At 35.9% G+C, this 21,568-nt stretch overlaps 1 protein-coding gene across 1 annotated transcript; it reads right to left on the reverse strand.

Moving 5' to 3' along the window:
- Positions 1–6,724: 6,724 nt before the first annotated feature.
- LOC123553727 (geranylgeranyl transferase type-2 subunit beta-like) lies at positions 6,725–21,391 on the reverse strand. The gene is made up of 9 exons (XM_053525169.1): positions 21,276–21,391; positions 18,456–18,563; positions 16,213–16,410; positions 13,731–13,836; positions 12,733–12,896; positions 11,880–11,991; positions 10,334–10,422; positions 8,848–8,922; positions 6,725–8,046 (listed from the first exon to the last, which is right to left on the reverse strand). The coding sequence occupies exons 1-9, from the start codon at positions 21,276–21,278 to the stop codon at positions 7,909–7,911; spliced, it is 993 nt and encodes a 330-aa protein (XP_053381144.1). The 5' UTR covers positions 21,279–21,391; the 3' UTR covers positions 6,725–7,908.
- Between the last annotated feature and the right edge of the window lie 177 nt (positions 21,392–21,568).

Consider the following 21,568-nt stretch of genomic DNA (forward strand, 5'->3'; position numbering starts at 1 on the left):
ACAGGAACACAAAAGTTATTTAAATGGTACTGTAAAAAAACACATAATTTCGCTGGATAAAAATTTCGCCAGTTTGTAACTGTGAACATGTTCGCGAGGTTTAATATTCGCGAAATTGTAAAAATGGTAGCCTGCTTGAATTTGGATTATACTAATGGTGAATATTTACGCGAGGATTAATTTTCGCGAGATGAAGGGACTCGCGAATATACTGAAAATTAAACCCTCGCGAAAATTTCTGCTTTTACAGTATATCTACTTGCGGAACATTGGCACTTTCAAGTTAATGAGTCACCTATTTTTTTTAAGAAGTCGCCCATAATATAAGTATTAATTATCTTAGAATACGAATATTCGTAACTGTTTTTTTTATTCAAGTGTAATTTCATCAGGAGCGAGTAATTGCTATTTCTGTTTAAATTGACTATAAGTTTATGTCGGTTTTAAGACAATTTCTGTAGTTGGTAACTATTTATCATATCAAAATGTAATTTCAACAGGAACAAGTTAACGCTACTTCTACTTAAATTAACTAAAAGATAGTTTATGTCGGTTATCACACTTACGAAAATTTTAGGTCATTGATGAGAAAACATGTAATAATTTAAGGACAAAGCTTATCTTGTATATACCATTTGTCGACACCATTTGTCAATCAGATGTCCCCACAAGGTGAAGGTGATTTAGGCCAATAAAACAATATTCTAAGTTTTTTAGGACAACGTTCAATATTTTTCTACGTATATATTTTCCTACCGTCTCTGCCTTATTTTAAAAACTTTGTTAAATGCTTCGATCAAATAACTCTCAATTATTATTTTTGCTGTTAACTTGTAATTCAAAAAAGTCAAACTGTACTTTCAATCCTATCCATTTAAAACAAAATCAGTACAATGGTATTTTATTGTTCAATAATAGAGCTATAACAACATTTACAGACGGAAAACACATTAAATTTTGTGAATAAGTATTCAAAACAACAAAAAAGTCTCACAAATAACTCTAGTCCAGACGAGACACACTTTGTGATAATTGCAAAAGAAGTTGCTTGAAATAATTATATAAAGGCATACAAACGGACAATAGCGTTTCTTTCAATCACAATCTACCTATTATTGGTTTGTTTTAATAGGTAAACATGGTAAATACTTGTATAATAAAGAAGCAAGATTAGTGAAAAAGGATTCTTACACTGCCACGCAGAACAGCCTGAATGAAATTATCCAAATAAAACCTAGGTTACTAACAATTAAGCGCTCTGGTCACCTTATGTTGTATAATAATTTGTTGTATTGCTTTTTTTCAAGTATTTTTTCGTTTGTTGAACTTTGAATCGAAGCCGTACATGTCCATCACGTGCATATTACGTAACTCTATGTACTCCGGAAAGTTTCATTAATTTCAGTGACAAAAATGTTATCAAAACGATATAATATCACGTGTACTTCAAGCATGGTCGGATAATATACATCATGTTAAAGCTGAGTAATAACTAAAACTGATCATAAAACACATATGCCGGGCATGTCTGGGGTAACTTGGTGTATATTTTTCTGTCTCAAGTACACTGTGACCTTGACCCCAAAAGCATGGAGTCATCTACTGATTATAGACAATCATGCTATAACGTCTTATGTTCACATATCAAAGCACAGCCTATTGTAGTTATTAACTCGAAATTTCGAGAAACGGAACTCGAAATTTCAACTTAATAACTCGCAATTTCGACATAGTAACTCGAAATTTCGACTAAGTAACTCGAAACTTTGAGACACGTAACTCGAAATTTCGACTTAATAGCTCAAAATCTCGACATAGTAACTCGAAATTTCGACCTAGTAACTCAAAATTTCGACATAGTAACTCGAAATTTCTACTTAGTAACTAGTAATTTCGAGTTAGTAACTCGAAATTTCGACTTAATAAATAACATACACCTGGCACTTATGCTCTTCCGTAGACGGAAAAGCGAAATACTGTTTATAGAAATTATACCTACGTAAGTGAAATAAACATCGAACGTATGTATTTAGTATAATGCAAATATTCATAAATTATCAATACACTATAGTCAATATATAATATATAAATTTACAGTCACATTGTGTATGTTTGGTACATGCAGTTACTGATATTGGAAAAGGAGAGGCAGGAGAGCGTCTAGAAGATATTTTGATACAAACTAGTAGTCTAATAATAACAGACTAATAAATAGGATCAGAGGTTAGTGTCTAACCTATAAATAGCTTTAAAAGTATACTTTTGCCGACAACTCATCCTCATTTAATGATAAAATGACAAAATTATCTTGTTTTATGATAACCTGGTTCATATTAATTGTACTAATCATTCAGACAGTGAATGATATGAAAGTGTAATAAGTAAAGTATTTCATGTGTACTAATAGAAGTATTTGAATGTGAAAAAATAGCAGTTGATAAATTGATAAACTATGTAAACAATGGGCCAGACAGAGTCAAAATACATATTGATAAAACCGTTGGTATTTATATAACAGGAAGTTATTGGGGAAAATAGATGTAAAACTATCATACTTTAAAGGGGCACACCACCAATTTAATATCTTTTTGTTTCTTCTTTTTTAGGCAGAGCTGTCATTTTAGTTTTTATTGTTTATACAAAAATTTGTAACAGAGATACCAACATCACCCGCCTAGGAACATTTTTCACATATTACATGCCAATGAAACATCTTCCAACTAAGGGAGCAACATACTTACAATGTATATAAACCATAACTATATAGCACATAATTCATGAAGAAGTTATCTACCTTGAAAATGCCTTGAAACATCTAATTGATGAGTGCTTTCAAATGTTAATATTTGAATTTTTAAAAAAAATATTTGGTTTAAATTGGTAAGAAAAAATAAATAAAAAATAATGAAATATTTTATCATATTAAAGGGTAGACTTTAAGGCAATTAATAAACAAATTTATATGATACTACTGAAACTTGTTTTTAAATTACACTATTGAAAGTTCATACCAGTGTTGGTCAATGCAGAGCTGCACTACATATCAATGCTGTATTTACCTGTATATACCATTAAGTTATAACTGGTGATTGGGTGGCTATAATTGTTAATAGCTTTTTATATCTATCAATACCAATCATCTTACTTTAAGCATAAATTCATTTTTAAATTAGTGGGAAAACTGATACAAGAGGGTCATGATGACCCTGGACCACTCACCTGAGTAATATGAGCTACATGTTTCAAATGTCAAACTGATGCTAAAATACCAAGTAAATAGGTCAGCAGGTCACATTCATGGTCACTGAAAATCAGTTTAAAGATTGGTGTGCAACACTGTACATGGCATCCAAATTTCAAGGCTGTATCTTAAAAACCAAGAAAGTAGGTCAGTAGGTCAAGGTCACCGTCAAGTGTCCCAATAATCACTTGGGGTCATTAGGTATTTTATAATTAAACAGTCTAGGAAGTATGATCTGATAATTTTTGAAGTATTTTTTCCTACATAACTCATGTAACAAGTGACCCCCAGGGCGGGCCTCTTTTCACCCTAAGGGCATAATTTGAACAATCTTGTTAGAGATCCACTAGGCAATGCTACATACCAAATATCAAAGGCCTAGGCCTTGAACTTTCAGACAAGAAGATTTTTTTCCTATATAAGTCTATGTTGAACTTTGGACCCCAGGGCAAGGGCCTCTTTTCATTCCAGGGGCATAATTTGAACAATTTAGGTAGAGGAACACTAGGCAATGCAACATACCAAATATCAAAAACCTATGCCTTGCAGTTTCAGGCAAGATTATTTTTAAAATATTTTCCTTATATATAAGTCTATGTAAAACGTGGGAACCCAGTTGGGCCTCTTTTCAACTCAGAGGCATAATTTGAATAATCTTGGTAGAGGATCACTAGGCAATGCAACATACCAAATATCAAAGGCCTAGATCTTGTGGTTTCAGACAAGAAGATTTTTAAAGTTTTTTCCTATATAAGTGTAGGTAAAACTTGGGCCCCCCGGGCCGGGGCCTCGTTTCACCTCAGGGGCACAATTTGACCAATCTTCAAAGAGGACTTTTAGATGATGTCACATGCCAAATATCAAGGCTCAATACCTGGCAGTTTTGGACAAGAAGATTTTTAAAGTTTTTCCTTTCGGTTGCCATGCCAACCAGAGTTCTGCATGATTTCAATTCTTTGGGCAATTTTGAAAGGGGGTCACCAAAGGATCATTCCTGTGAAGTTTGATGTAATTCTGCCCAGTGGTTTTCAAGAAGAATATTTTTTTAGAAATTGCCGACAGATGCACGGCGCATCAAGCGGTCACAAAAACTCACCTCGAGCCTTTGGCTCAGGTGAGCTAATTAAAATGCCTGTATTGTATTCTATCATATAAAATGGAAGTAATTTCATGTACCAACAAATGAAGAACTTTCCTCTATAAAAAAACAAACTTTCTCTTGTAGGTAGCCTATGGAAATTTCTGGACACATATTTTGGCCAAAACTGAGTTTCTAGAGTCTATCAAAGCTGATTTGCAGTTAAGCTGGAAGGACAAACATTTTGTATTTTATTCACAATACATATGAGCCGTGCCATGAGAAAACCAACATAGTGGCTTTGCGACCAGCATGGATCCAGACCAGCCTGCACATCCGCGCAGTCTGGTCAGGATCCATGCTGTTCGCTAACAGTTTCTCTAATTGCAATAGGCTTTGAAAGCGAACAGCATGGATCCTGACCAGACTGCGCGGATGCGCAGGCTGGTCTGGATCCATGCTGATCGCAAACCCAATATGTTGGTTTTCTCATGGCACGGCTCATATATCTTATTAAGTCCTCTTTGAAACCATGTACCATGTAGCCAAAATATATTTAGTTTTTATGATGTCAATCACATTCATTTTTTTTTTATTTTATTGCAATGAAAGTATTTACCTGATAACTAATGTGATATCATTTAATTTTGCGAACATAAATGTTTGTGGTTTCAGTTAAAAAAAAAAAAATTATTTCACAGGAACATGAATTTTTTAATTCACATTTTTAAGATGTAATAGCCGGCAACCACAACATTGTAGGAGATTTTAAAGAACGCTGCAAACTTTGCTCCATAAACTGTCCGACACAGGGTTTAACATCACACTGACCAAATAACATGTCAGAAGGCAACTTTTCAGCTTTTCGTGGTGGAGGAAGACCCTAAGGTGTCCCTCTGAGCATTATTTCAAGGAGGGATAGGCACCTGGGTAGAACCACTGACCCCCAGCATGCCAGCTGGATGGCTTCCTGATGCAGGAGACCTCTACACTGCAACAGAGATTTTCAAACATGCAGCAGGGGCAGGCAAATGATACAAAGCCAAGTGACCTTAACCATTTGGCAATGGAGGCCCCTGAACAAATGAAAACAAAACATTTTTATGTATAAGTCACATATATATTGCACATTTCACATGAATTATCAAACCTCGCAGCAGTAGCGTAATCATATTAACACTAAATAAGTGTATAAATGCATAGTTAAACATCATCTAAACCCATATAGCCTACACACAGTTACTGCTATCAAAAACAAAATAAATGCAAAATATCATATCATACTAAATATCATTTCAAGCAAATGAATGACAGAAATCTTGGGAAATGGTTCTTGCTTTTACAGTAAGATTCTTTCACTTGTTGTATGTGCAGACTGGAATATCAGGCTTTCAGATAACTGTTACACAAAAATTTGACAGAACCTCCTTTCCACCTGAAAAGTTACCTCTGAGCCTGCTATTCCCATTTGCACATACAACCAATGATAGAATACCATATTTAACCCTTACCCTGCTAAATTTCTAAAATGAACTAATTGGCAATACCACTGAAGTGGAGTTTACTGAAAATTTACTGACTGAATAGCAGGCTGATATTGGTCTGCACTGGTTGCAAAGGCAGAATCACTTGCCAACAGCAGGCTTAAGGTTAACTAATAAATTATAGTAAAAAATGTAATAAAACAAATGACTTTCTAATATCACTATTTTTAACAGCTGTGTTTTGAATGATGTGCAGGGAATTTACGTCTGTAAACTGGAAATATATCTTGAATTTAAAGGCAAACAACAATGTAAGAGTTCTGACTGTGTTTTATCATCGGCATTGAAATGTAACATTTTTTATTGAGAAATCCACCAACAAAAACAAACTATCAGGGTATTTGATTGTTATCTGGTTTTACATAAAAAATCCTGCATGATTCTACATTAAAGATCCAGTTTGTTATATGTCAATTTTCAGCATGATAGTCATCTTATACTTTGGGATGTAGCTTTCAAACACCAGTGAAAATACAAGAAAGTCCCATACAGTGTGCAGAAAGCTGTCGGCTAAAAACAGACACCACTAAAATATGCTCTTCTCAGTTTCACATAAAATTATATCATAACAAGAATGAATAAGTATACTTTTGCATTTTCACTCAAACACCAACCTAAATTCCTTGTTATATTTATACCTCCAATTCAGAAAACAGAAAAGAAAATTCAAGTAGACATCACTGTAGTAAAGTGCTAGTTGAAACTGTACAAAGCCTGCTAACTATTCCCGAGCAGTACAATTCGCACATCCTATTCTGTAGCTCATTTTGCATGAACTCCAAAAACAAATTCACTTCTCATAATTATCAACATTATATTTCGTTTCCAATTGTGCGTTAGCTTTCATTTTTAAATGCACAAACTTTGTTGTATTCATCATTAGAATTAGACACCCAGGCACACAATTCATCAGACAGAACAACTGCCACATCATCTAAAGAACATTCTTGCGCTAAAATGACACCATTGTATCAAGTGATGATGTCAATGTTTTTTCTGCGACCAAGAAAGAGCACTACTATATCTAATCTTCTGTTTTAGACAAAGGGCATATCAGAATCATAATAATGTATAGCAAATCATGTTTTACTAAAACTACTACACTCAAAATCAATTACACCTCGCCAGAATAATTCGCTTGGACTATGCCACCGTGAAATTATTCTGTGGATGTATAACCTCTTTTTCGTGTATTAATGACGTTAAAACACAATTTTTCTATGCATTATTTCTCAATTCTCCTAAAATATATGCTGGTGTAGTATATTATCTCTAAATGGCAAATTCTTAATTTTGGCAACTTTCCTTTTTGGTTCATTATTTCATTTGTTGGGTTTAACGTCGCACCGACACTATAGGTCAGATGGCGACTTTCAAGCTTTGATGGTGAAGGAAGACCCTAGGTGCCCCTCCGTGCATTATTTCATTACAAGCTGGCACCTGGGTAGAACCACCGACCTTCCGTAAGCCAGCTGGATGGTTCTTTTGGTTCAAGCAAAATGAACAACATAACTTCAACTGGAATGAATAGAGAGAATGTAAGTATTGTGGGTTGATCTTCCTCTAGTAAAATGCTGGTTGAAGCCGAAGTTAGTGGCAGCAACAAGACAGCAGATTTTAAAGAAGTCTGCAGCATAAACACCATATAAGCCGTTTTCAGGCTATATAACTTGAAACTGCAAGTGTAAGAAATTTCATATCATTCTGCATGAGAAATAATTTAGTCCATGTTCTACATGTTTATCCTGATCCAAGAAAAAGTAGTTTGGGCAGCATCTTCACAGAAACAGAAATCCCTTTAAGATTCTGAAAGAAAAGCCGAGTAGGTAAAAAACTTGTCTTCAAAACAATACACAAATATCTGAAGTCACTAGTGCAATTGCAGATATCAACCTGTTTTGAAACCACTAATAAATTTAATACAAAGCACCCATGGAAACTGACTTTCTTGCAGAAATCTCTGTAATATCACAGTTTGGTTTTCATTGAATAGTCTATCTACCACACAGCATTATAATTTCCTGGCTCTTCTGATCACCTCCCTATCACAAAAGTTCCATTTTTATCCCAGCTCTTCTGATTACCTCCTCTGGCATACAGAACACTGGATTGACGGGTTTGATAGATTCCTCTCCCATTAATGAAAGTCCAGCAATACCAAATAATGTATGGAATGGATCAACCTGCAAGAGGGCAATGTAAATAGATCTATATTCTAACATGGCTTAATTTGATTGTCAGTTAAACAAGAAGAAAATCAAGCTCTGTATATTCTGTGACAAACAATGGTTGATGCGAGGACCACTAAAAGAGCATCATGATGTCAATTATGACGTCAAATCGTATGACGTCCTGTTCATTACTACTCGCATAAATGAAGCTCAGCATGGTTTTAATCAAAATATTTCAATGATCATGTAAGAATGAATCAAGGCCTTCTCGTGGTTTATCATCTAATTTACCACGGTTCATCGTTCAGATACTTAGATATTTTACTAATCTGGCTAACGCCCTTGTGGTTAAATTACTGCACATCTGAACTCTGAACCATGATAAATTAGACGACAAACCACTCAAAGACCTTGATTATTTGATAAACAAAGCAGCTTTAAAACCTTTTTTCATAAAAATATTATTCCTTCCATGTCATTGATTAGCCTAAAAGAGCTTATTAAATAACAAAGATTAGACTTAAACTTATTAACTTAAAGTATGTTCACTTTAAAAAATACAATGTAGAAATGAGCCCTTTTGTGTGTTAAAACTGACTGATATTATAACAAATACACAATTGAAATCAACTTTCAATGATACAATCAAAGTCTTTTTTTTTAAACTAAAACGTTCTTAGTTAAGTTGTTCATACTGAACGAAAGAAATGTCAATATATTCCCTCGGTATTTCAAAGGGGAACATCGAAGAATTTTCAAAACACAAACAAATTATTTCAAACATTTAAGAAAAAGTTTTCTGTGAATATCTACCATATCTCCAGGTCTGTCTGCAAACCCTCCCGTCTCCTCATCCTGGCATGCTAACATAAACTTTACCATTTTCTCCTGAAAATAACATAACAAAATAACAACATCAAATACATAGACAACTAAAACACACTCCTGAATACTGTACAACTAAAACACACTCCTGAATACTGTACACGGCTCTTGTGTGGAAACTCTCCTAACTACCAGTCTCTTGTGTGGACACCTGACTACAGGAGCCAGTCTCTTGTGTGGACACACTCCTGACTACACTACCAGTCTCTTGTGTGGACACACACCTGATTACAGGTACCAGTCTCCTGTGCAGACACAGTCCTGACTACACAACCAGTTTCTACTGACTACAGTTCCTGGCTCATGTGTGGACACACTCCTGACTACACTACCAGTCTCTTGTGTGGACACACTCCTGACTATAGGTACCAGTCTCCTGTGCAGACACAGTTCTGACTATACAACCAGTTTCTACTGACTACAGTTCCAGGCTCATGTATGGACACTACTGACTACAGAACTACTCTCTTTTGTGTGGACACACTCATAACTAAAGTACTGGTCTCTTGTGTGGACATACTCCTGACTACAGTACTAGTATCGTGTGTGGACACATCAGAGGGACTGTCACCACCCAATGACAAGTTTCAAGTTCTCTGGACGATATTTCACGGCCTCATTACTACCTTTCCTGGTAGTCAGGGGAAGCATGTAGCCAAACAATAACACTACTGAGTCATAATGAGATGGCTAAAATGTCATTACGTTACAAGATCAAGTCTTTTATAGAACTACAATATTTTTCAACCTGTCGTATGTACTCGTCGCCTTATTCCATAAATGCTGTAACTTGCTTTTTGAGTTTTTGTCAATGACTTTACACTACTTACAGACTTGTTGAACTCAAATTTAGCCCTGTTTATGTTTGTTCTACAAGGCCACATATTCACCATCCAACAGATATAATAGAGATGTACCTAATGGCACTAAAACCTCAATTTTGCCAAAAATTAACTTACAGCACTCTGGAATTAAGGCAACGTACTGTCTAGTGTACTATTTAACACTTTACAAATGGTCAATAATTTGACACCAAAGGTAATTTGAACAATAACACTATGTCCAGAATATTTTGAAATTACTGTGAAATCATTTTAGAAGGCAAGAAATTTTATGGTTTTGGCAAAAACAGCTTTTTCGCTGGCATTTAAATTTGTAATAATTATTCAATTTTTGATGATGAAATGAAAAGGAATTTTGTTTGCTTGTTAGTCTTTAATTTTATGGATTGCCATGAAAAGTAGTCGTTACTGAATAACCACGAAAAGTAGTCCCTATCGAATACAGTGAGAGCTTGTTTTTCTGCCATGTAAACATAGTAATCAAGCCACAATGTAACAATTCACTCAAGTCACTTTACAGAAATGAAATAAGTTTTTGAATAACAGTTGTATGTACATGGCATAATTCCTACTTTATTTATCCAGTGCAGTTTGCCGATGATTTTCAAAGACGATAACACCCACCAGGAGTAGCAAACGTCAGGTAACTTCTCTGGCCTGCCTGCAAATTATACAAGTTTTACCAAGGTCATTCAACAGTTTGCGACAACGGGGCTGAAAAACCTTCAAATTCAATCAAACCATTCTCTTTATCAGTTTGGTTTGATAAAATGAGCCGCGCCATGAGAAAACCAACATAGTGGGTTTGCGACCAGCATGGATCCAGACCAGCCTGCGCATCCTCGCAGTCTGGTCAGGATCCATGCTGTTCGCTTTTAAAGCCTACTGCAATTAGAGAAACCGTTAGCGAACAGCATGGATCCTGACCAGACTGCGCATATGCGCAGGCTGGTCTGGATCCATGCTGGTTGCAAAGCCACTATGTTGGTTTTCCCATGGCACGGCTCATATGTAAAAAAAAAATGACAAGTTTAGATCATTTACTAGAATATTCATGACTGCATGACAATTTTTCTGTTGCCAAGCAACTGAAGAATATACTTTTTATGAGCATGGAATGTATGTGGTATTTTCCTATTCTTGCCCTATCTCCTACACAGTAGTCTCCCCTTACAGTAAAGAATGCTAGGGGAGGTAATCACTACTCGGAGTTTGATTCTTGCTATGCAAAGTAAGTATACACTTTTGTCTGGAACTAATATGGCTAATACAGTCTTACTCCATATCAAAGAACAGTAGAAACTATTGCAGAAATTGGATAGTTGTCATGTATATTTTTTGTAATTCCAGGACTTTATCTTTACTCAGCGAAGTATTACAGAAAACAATTTATTTGGATACAATGAGACACATGAAACTATCTTTATAATCAATTCCTATATCTATTCCTTGGCAATGAAGTACAAGTATGTGGGCAAAGAATGATTTTGTGAACAAACCAATACCTTAACTTTTAGCCTGCTGGCTGTGATTTTTTCTGCCTTTGCAACCAGTGCAGACAAGATTTGCCTGCATATCCATGCAGACTGACCATGGTCTGCACTGGTTGCTTTTCAGTCAGTAAATTTTCAATGAATACCCTTTGAATAATAAATGGTACTGCCCAAATTGAACGATGGACCAGTTCATTTTAGAGATTTGGCAGGGTAAAGGTTAATGCAGTGTTATAAGAAATACTAAATTACATCAACTTGTGTAATCAGCTGAATAAAATACTGAATACCAGCAAGTTCAAAAATTCTAAGTAATTTTTAGTGTTAAAACACACTAAAGGTACTACCAATGACTAGACATTAAAGTAATTAAACCTTACCCTGCTAAATTTCTATAATGGACTTGTCCATCTTTGAATTTAGACAGTACCATTAACTATTAAAAGGGGTGCTTACCAAAAAGATACTGACTGAATAGCAAACAGTGCAGATCTTGATCAGACTGCACAGATGTGCAGGCTGATCAAGATCTACACTGGTCGCAAAGGCAGAACCAATTCTGTCCAGCATGCTAAGGGTTAAATATCTGTATTATCAAACTTGTTGCAACCACTGATAACCATACCATTGAGTCCACCCGAGGGCAGCTGTCTCTCGCACAGCCACCAGCCCAACATGTCTGCATTCACATTGTGTAGTCTTCCCAATATTGCTAACATACCAACACAACAGTATATCTAAAATTGAGATAAAATATTTTGGTCATTTTTGTTGGGTTTAACATCACACAAACACAATAACTGCACATATGGCAACGTTCTAGCCTTTAGTCATAGAGTAAACTCCAGGAATTATTGTCAACATAGATGAGCACCTAAAGTTTGTACCCTCAAAATTAAATGGTTTTACAGTAACTTTTAATTTTCACTGAAGGTAGGGCCTCCTCCCCCTAAACAATTTTTTGAAAAATCTTTTGCAGTCATGAAACCTTGCATATGGTATACTTAAAAAAGCACCATTTGGGTTCGATTTTTTTTTAAAAATCGAACACGGGAGGGGTAACCCCTCCCGCTCCCACCCTTTATCCTGCCACACAAACTTTACCCCAGCGCCTTAAAAAATTTCTGGGGAAGGGCCTGCAGTTTACTGTAGCAAATCAGCTAAGATTAAGAGGCGAAAGTTATTACAGCAGGTTTTTAGTACACTGTAAAATGATGGGCCTTAATCAATGAAACTGAAAAGTCTGAAGGTTTTTACAATCAAAGAGTTCAATCCAAGAAAGGCTCAAACTTTCAGAAAAGCGGGACAACAAATCCAAATATAGCCACGAGAACCACTGGGTCAAGGAATCCTCTAACGATCTGAAATTTGGTGTGTAAACAGAACAAGCATCCCTGCGACTTACCCAACTCTATGCTATAATGTCTTTGATCTCATTAAGTCATTTCAGGTTATTAGATAAATCTTGTGGGTCTCACCTGACCAGAATGTGATTCAGACCCAGGTCTGCACCCAAACCCTCCATCAAAGTTCATACAGGATAAAACAAACTCTACAGCCTTGTCTGTGTTAATCTCATCCAGGCGCCCTAACAGAGCCAAACATGCTACAGCACAGAATGAAAATCTTGTATCAACTTCACCTGAAATCAACAGATATAAAACCATTTGTATCAAGGCTGTAAAATGCTATTTAGTTTTCTACTTCTCCTGAAAAGAGAAAATTATAAACCATAGTCAGCCGGTCAACAAAATAAATAATTTAAAACTCTTGCAAACCTTGCTAGAAATATATCACAGCAGTGAGTCAGAGACGTGATAACAAAAATTAAATCAATGGGCCTACTTTACCTGAAGAATACACACACCTATAATAATAATAATTAATATTAATATAATAGTAATATATACAATAATGTTATTAATAGTAATATAAGCAGAAATTTTTGTATCAGAAGAATTTTGAGAAAGCATAAAGTTGAAAAGTAGTTTTTATATTTATTTTTAACAAAAGTGATAAAATTAGTTGCTGCATGTTTTTATTTCATTTTTTTATGTGAACAAGTGACCAGTAAGTTAGATACTTGCAAATATTTCCCATTTTCAAAAATATCTTAAAAATGAAAACATCATAAACTTACCAACTTAAGACTGTTATCAATGAAAACCCTTCCTTTCAACAGTTAAAAAACCCATATTATTAGCAATGGTTTAAGCTGGCTTTCAAGGCAAGTGGATAACAAAATTCAATTTTATTACAATTCCTTTGCCATCTAATTTTGGAAAAACTTCCTCATAATTCATAGAGCATCTCAGATGAAATTAAAAGTTTTCTTAGAAAATCTAAAATGATCATTTTAAAACAACCATCACTTAGTCTAGTAAAATCATTTACCATCTGAATTAAAAGATTGTGAGACAGTTTCTACAAATCCAACCGTGAGATCATGTAGAGATTGAAAGTGAATTATCATTACCCCATTTATCTCCGTAGAAACTTCCATCATCTTGTTGTAGGTTTTTCACATACTCCACTACCTTGTCCACATTTATACAGTTCTGGCAGTCATACAGGGTTAATATCTATAGATTTAAAACAAGATACAAAATCTAGGTTACTAACAGAAAATAAATGGCATTTAATCCTTTAAATCATAAGGCTTAGGGCGTGATAAGCCATCAAAGTCCAGTAAATAAAAGTGTTGTCTTTCTTATCTGTTGTGTTTAACACTGCACCAACACAATCATAGGTCAAATGGCCACTTTCCAGCTTTTATGGTGGAGGAAGACCCGTCATTTCATCACATACAGGCAACTGGGTAGAACCACTGACCTTCCGTAAGCCAGCTGGATGGCTTTCTACATGAAGAATTCAATGCCCCGAGTGAGGCTCGAACCCAAATCAGTGAGCGGCAAGTGATTTTGAAGTCAACGACCTTAACCATTCGGGAAGGCCCCTAATAAAAGTGTCATGTGTAGGCCAGAGGTTCAAGCCCAGCTGGGTAACATCTGCATCTATGAATGAATATTACTGACTTTCCAGGTAGTAATTACAGTAAGTTTCAAGCTTATTTTTCAAAACCAACAATCTTAAATAAAGGAAAATTCTCAGCACAATTTAAATATTTTTTTATGTTAAAAGGTACTGTTTTCTTATACTTTTGTTTGTCTGATATACTCAGTCCACTACATCAATAACACTGTTTCATGATGAGAAAACTCAATGCAAATAAATATTACAGTATTAGACAATACCAATAAAACAAGAGCTCATCGAACACGAAATGCCCCCCTTGATGCATTTAGTAATTGCACAAGGAACAGAAATTATATGCACACTGTAAATAAGTATATGTAAACCATGTGACCCACAGGGCGGAGCCATATTTGATCCTTGGGGAATAATTTGAATAATCTTAGTAGAGGATCACTAGATGATGTCATATACAAAATATCAAAGCCCTAGGCCCTGTGGTTTTGGACAAGAGGTTTTTCAAAGTTTTTTCCTATATAAGGCTATATAAACCATGTGACCCTAGGGGTGGGGCCATATTTGACCCAAGGGAAAAAATCTGAACAATCTTGGTAGAGGACCACTAGATTTTGCTACATACCAAATATCAAAGCCCTAGGCCCTATGGTTTTGGACAAGAAGATCAGAAACCATTTAACTGTTCCTGGCCAATGTGACCTTGACCTTTGACCTAATGACCTCAAAATCAATAGGGGTCACCTGCTGGTCATGACCAACCTCCCTATCATTTTTCGTGATCCTAGGCCTAAGCGTTCTTGAGTTATCATCCGGAAACTGTTTTACTGTTCAGGGTCACTGTGACCTTGACCTTTAACATACTGACCTCAAAATCAATAGGGGTCATCTGCTGGTCATGGCCAACCTAACTATCAATTTTCCTGACACTAGGCCCAAGCGTTCTTGAGTTATTGCCTGGAAACTGTTTTACTGTTCAGGGTCACTGTGACCTTGACCTTTAACATACTGACCTCAAAATCAATAGGGGTCATCTGCTGGTCATGATCAACCTCCCTATCAACTTTCATGATCCTAGGCCCAAGTGTTCTTGAGTTATCATCCGGAAACCGTTTTACTATTCAGGGTCACTGTGACCTTGACCTTTGACATACAGACCTCAAAATCAATAGGGGTCATCTACTGGTGATGACCAACCTCCCTATCAACTTTCATGATCCTAGGCCCAAGCGTTCTTGAGTTATCATCCGGAAACCGTTTTACTATTCAGGGTCACTGTGACCTTGACCTTTGACATACAGACCTCAAAATCAATAGGGGTCATCTACTGGTGATGACCAACCTCCCTATCAACTTTCATGATCCTAGGCCCAAGCGTTCTTGAGTTATCATCCGGAAACGGATAGGTCTACATTCCGACCGACCGACCGACAGACCGATCGACATCTGCAAAACAATATACCCCTCCTTTTTCAAAGGGGGGCATAATTATTGGCAGGGGAGAAGGATGGAGAAGGCACTTGTAGAGTAGTTAATAACTAAAAATGTTTTGTTAATACTGAATTGTCGGTTACATACATGCTTACAACTATATAGGTTCCCATGCATTAGTCATATGGCGTCCCTCCAGCATTGGTGGTAGAGGAAGACTCAAGGTGCCCCTCCGTGTATTATTTCATAACAGGTTGGAACCTGGGTAGAACCACCAACCTTCCATAAGCCAGCTGGATTGCTTTCTCACATGAAGAATTCAATGCCTCGAGTGAAACTTGAGCCCACATCAGTGTTGGGCAAGTGATTTGAAGTCAGCAACATTAATCACTCAGCCACATAGATAGATAGTTTACTCAGCATCAGAAATAGCACAGATAGAAGCCCCAGATTTCCATGCAATCAGGTGGGAAAAAACCCTGGTTAAAAGTTTGACCTGTTAAACTAGTGAAGTAAACACATTTTAGGACCTAAATTACCTGAACTGCACTAAGGGTATAGAGTAAATGCGGGTCATGCCCCACACTTGCTCCGATACCTCCACACTCGTGTTGACACTGCTGCACAAACTCTATCACCTCATCCTTGCTCATACGTGACAGCTGCCCCATTAAGTCCATTGCTGTCAAGCCCCAGTACATGCCACTGATACGGAGATATTCTGTCATACAATACTCCTGAAATCAATTACACCAATAATCATCAAACAGGAGCAAATCTGTGATATAAACCTCTATATATAGGTTTCTCATAATTCTAATAGAACACCAATCAAGAAAAATACATCAAAAGGCAATAATTTGAGTGTTTCAAAAAAGACAGCTTAGTTTTATTATATTGTCTAAATGTTTTGTTTGCAATTTCAACCAAAAACAAAGAGTATGGATGTACTATATATATATATTAAAGGCAGTTAAACCATGCTTGTTAAGACGCCTGAGTACTTTCTCTAAATGTACCTGCCTATTAATAATGTGTAATTTAGCTATATAATAATTTGTGATAAGCAAGTCCATGGAATTTTAATTTATCTAAATAGAGACAGAAACTACAAGTAGTAATAATATTGGACGAAGACTATGAAAAGGAACCTAGAAGTATTTAAAGACTTTGTCAAAAAATGAAGAAAAATTGCATGTTTTAAAAATGACAACAAAGGTATTTATTCAGACATGTTTTGGAAAAATAATTATTATGATCTTAACAGTAAGAAATTTTGTTTCCATGGTAACATTTATTCCCTAAAAAAACTTATTTGGAAAGGACACAGGTATGGGTTTTTTTTAATCAAAATGTTTTGAGTAATAAGACATACATTTCAGCTAATCTTTTACATTAAACAAATTAGTATGCTTTCAGGGATATATGTGAAAATCTAAATGAAACAATTTTGAAAGATAACAAGTAGTAAAAGCTTAAGTTTCTCTTCGAATCATACGAAAGGGTACTTTCCGCTGTTTGTAAATAATTTCTTTTGTGCTTTAAAAGTTTTTTATCCTTGTGAATACTAAAGATATGTATGAGGAATAGCGGACGCAATGGTCCGGTGGTCCTCCAACTGAAAATGACTAACACTGGGATAAGAGTCCCATCTATAGGTGTTTTACACCTGGCACGCTAAAGAACCAGGGAAGCTTCTGGAATTGGAGCATTATCAGTATCTTACACTATCCTCCTATTAACATTACTAACAGTCTTCTGGAGGAGTTGCCCTTATGGTTACCAGTGCTGACTATAAATAAGCCTACATACACACACTCTAAAGAAATTTTCTTGAAACATTTTCAACAAGAGCTGTCTCCATAGGATGACACATGCCCCCGATGGCACTTTGAATGAATAGTTATGGCCGATGTTAAAGTTTAGGACCTTTGACCTACGGACCTGGGTCTTGCACGCGACACGTCGTCTTACTGTGGTACATATTCATTCCCAATAATTTTAAAATCCATGCATGAATGACAAAGATATGGACCGGACACGCCCATCAATGCACTATCATGAAATATGACATTTAACGTCTAAGTGTGACCTTGACCTTTGAGCTACGGACCTGGGTCTTGCGCGCGACATGTCGTCTTACTGTGGTACACATTCATGCCAAGTTATTTGAAAATCCATCCATGGATGACAAAGATATGGACCGGACACGAATGCACTATCATGAAAAATGACCTTTAACGTCTAAGTGTGACCTTGACCTTTGAGCTACGGACCTGGGTCTTGCACGCGACACGTCGTCTTACTGTGGTACACATTCATGCCAAGTTATTTGAAAATCCATCCATCGATGACAAAGATATGGGCCGGACACTAATGCAGTATCATGAAAAATGACCTTTAACGTCTAAGTGTGACCTTGACCTTTGAGCTACGGACCTGGGTCTTGCGCGCGACACGTCGTCTTACTGTGGTACACATTCATGCCAAGTTATTTGAAAATCCATCCATCCATGACAAAGATATGGACCGGACACGAAAATTGCGGACAGACAGACCGACAGATGGTTCAAAAACTATATGCCTCCCTTCGGGGGCATAAAAATTGAAAATTTATTCGTTAGGTCCCTTTTCTCAGACTTACATGTAGGCACATATATACACCATTTAAATTCTAAAGATGAACAACCCTTTAAAATAAATTCTTCTTATCAAGCTTTTATCATTATCATCATTGTCTTATTTCTGTACATATTTTATTATTATACAAAAAGTAACTTACATAATCCTCCTTTTTTGAGCTATAGGCAGCAATGTAGTCAGCATGTTTCTGAAGTAACAATGTCTTTGGAGCATTCTCAGATATTGTAACATCTTTCAGTGGTGTCCCCTGAAAATTAAAGACAACATTTCATGACAGATGTCAGTGCATGGTCTCTGCCAGTAGTTATAACCATTGCTAAGTCTAAACATTACATCATGCCAGACTGTCATAACCTTAATAACTTTAATACGCCCGTCTAAATAGCTGTAATTCAAGGGCCATAATCCAAGAGTGCCTGAGGCGCTTTTGGGTGGTTACTGAACTTGGCCATTATGCCCACAAACATTGTCAGCAAGTTTGGTGAAGGTCGGATTGGACAAGGCTAAATTAGCAGTTTTTTGAGTAATTCAAGAGTGCCTGGGGGGAGGGTGTGTGGGGAGGGTGTGTGGGGAGTTGTGATTTGGCTGGTTATCGAGCTTGCCCGAGATATTATGCCCACAAACATTGTCAGCAAGTTTGGTGAATATCGGAAGAAAACTGTTCGACTTAAGAGAGCAGACATGCTTTGGAAGCTGACCGCCATCCTCACTGCGGGTGTTCACATAATATGCCCCACTCTTTCAGAGATTAGGGATGTCATTATTGGCAGTGGCTACGATTACGGTACCGTAATCCCTAGCCTCCGATTCTAGGATTACGGAAGTTCTGTATTCCTAGACAACCCTTTGAGGATAGGCTAGGATTACGGAAGAATTTAAGATGCATCAAATGTATGTTAGGACATGCATAAATGATGTTGTAAACTTACTTATTTCACTTAAAATAGCATTTTCTTCATTGCGTTCTTATTATTTTGTGTTATTGATCAGTCATTTTGGGTTAGTATAATCTTAAATGATATACTCATGGCGGCGCGCGAAATATTATAGGCATATGAGAGTCAAAGTTTCTATACTTTAAATTTTATGAGTTGGTTTATACTTAATATATTTAGATCTTAGAAATAGACTGAGCAAAAACTACTTTCCGATGACATTCTGAAAGTGTAACAGTATTCGGATAGTACATTTTGGATACATTTTTCTAGAGTGTTATAGCACTGTTCTGTTATTAAAAATGAAATGAAATATTGAAGAAAAACCTAATTAAAATAACATGAATTTTGATAAATATTAGTTTACAATATCAGACTATGTGATCTGAGACTGACATTTTTATTATGCTGTAACATGATCTTGGGTTTATTGTTTTCTTAGGTAAAGATCTACGTATTACTGAATAAAAAAATATAGTAAATTATATTGACGTGTTGGGACAGGACTCCTGTATTTTGGAAAAGGACCCTTCAAAATTTGGGCCCAAGGGTCCTGGGACTCTTGGGTTTTCGGGTCTAGTGGAACCCCTGGATCTATTATCATTTTTTTTTTAATTTGCAGACAAACGAAGAATTATATTTTCAACAATATAGCTCAAAAGGATTTTCAAAAATATACTTTTAATTTTATGATTTGATTTTGCCTGTCACTTTAGATTTCCGTGCGTACAGAATCAGGCGAAATAAACATCCGCATACGTCTTTTTTAAATTTCGTTTTCGCTATTTTAAGTGAAATAACTAAGTTTACAACATCATTTATGCATGTCTTAACATATATTAATGGTAACTCTTAAATACTTTCGTAATCCTAGTCTATCCTCAAAGAGTTATCTAGACTAAATACGGAACTTCTGTAATCCTAGAACCGGAGGCTAGGATTACGGTACCGTAATCCTAGCCACTGCCGTCATTATTTAGTGTGATATAGAAGAGTGCAAGGTCTAGCTCAGTTTATTAAATATAAACATAAACTCTTCTATAGGCTTCCTTCCCAGCTATAGGCAAAAAAATGTGAATCAGTTGCCTGTCATGTAAATAACCTTTAGTAAAACAATTACTTGACAGCTATCTTGGGTGCATTTTGGTTCACAATTTGGTACGTATTTCACAGAAAAATCATCTTGAATACTTTCTAGCAAGTCAATTGCTAATGCACATTCATCCGCCATTTTGAAAGAAGCTTGTTGGAAGTAGCAACAGTAACTAAGGGGCAGAGTTTATTGATCGGTTTACGGATCCATCCATTGTACATAACTTTCTACTTTATTTTAGAAAAACACTGGATTCTATTTTTAGCTAATGGTCACATGACTAAAACACCGGATTTTTATACTTCAGAAATATTGTATATGACATCTGTACCCTGAAGAAGGCTCTATAGAAGCCGAAACGTTGGTCTTAAGCCGAAACGTCGGTCTTTTATTAAAAATAGTCAAACTTAACCTGCTTTGGTTGTGTGATTACACTACACTTCGGTGTTTTTTAAATAAAGTTGATAAACATCTTCAAATCTTGAAGTTTCGTATTCGTTTACCAATGAAATGAACTCTGATGTTTGTCTGTCAAATCACGGCGTAACTATGTCATTGGAAATGCAAATTAACTTAAAACAAGGTCAAAACCAAAATGATGTCGAAATAGGTGTGGGTTCAACGATATCCGTGGACAAGTAAAATTTTCTGAGATTTTTCCAGCCATGTACAATACACAAATTATGAAAACTTTCTCACTTTCAACAACTGTTCACATGATTTGAGACTCTGTTTATAATCGTTCATTGATTGTGTACAGTAGTACGTAGAATACAGTAGATGCATACTGCAGACTATGTAGAGGTTTGAACTCGACCGGGCGTATCCGAAAGATGCCACACTTCCCAAAAAGATGATTATTTTAAGGCTAAGTAATTGTTGGTATATTCAACAATATCTAAACGTAAAATGATATGAAATAAAATCTTACCATGTTTAGTGTTTCCCTTAACGATTATATGAAAGAAAATTGTCAAAAATCTCGTCGGAAAAAAATAAAAGATTAGACGCTTGAAAACACCTTTAAAGCGTCCAGGCGAGGGTAGAATAAAATCCGTGCTGCAAAAAAAAAGGCTTGCCGTGACATATAAAACAAACTAAAACAATAATCGTATTTAACTATGTTGTAATGTAAAGTTTGATTGATTTTTCCCAGTTTAGTTAGAAAGTTTTTTTATCAAATTTACTGAAGGATAGGATCTTTTTTTTTCTATAGTTAAGAAG

Source organism: Mercenaria mercenaria, chromosome 15 (genome assembly GCF_021730395.1).
Source record: "Mercenaria mercenaria strain notata chromosome 15, MADL_Memer_1, whole genome shotgun sequence".
Lineage (NCBI taxonomy): Eukaryota > Metazoa > Mollusca > Bivalvia > Venerida > Veneridae > Mercenaria > Mercenaria mercenaria.

What these genes read in the sequence shown, in the direction of transcription:
- LOC123553727 (XM_053525169.1), bottom strand. An exon ending in ATACCCTTAGTGCAGTTCAG is followed by an intron (nt 13,837 to 16,212) that starts GTAATTTAGGTC and finishes TTAAATCTATAG; the next exon opens with ATATTAACCCTGTATGACTG. An exon ending in CTGAATCACATTCTGGTCAG is followed by an intron (nt 11,992 to 12,732) that starts GTGAGACCCACA and finishes TCTCAATTTTAG; the next exon opens with ATATACTGTTGTGTTGGTAT.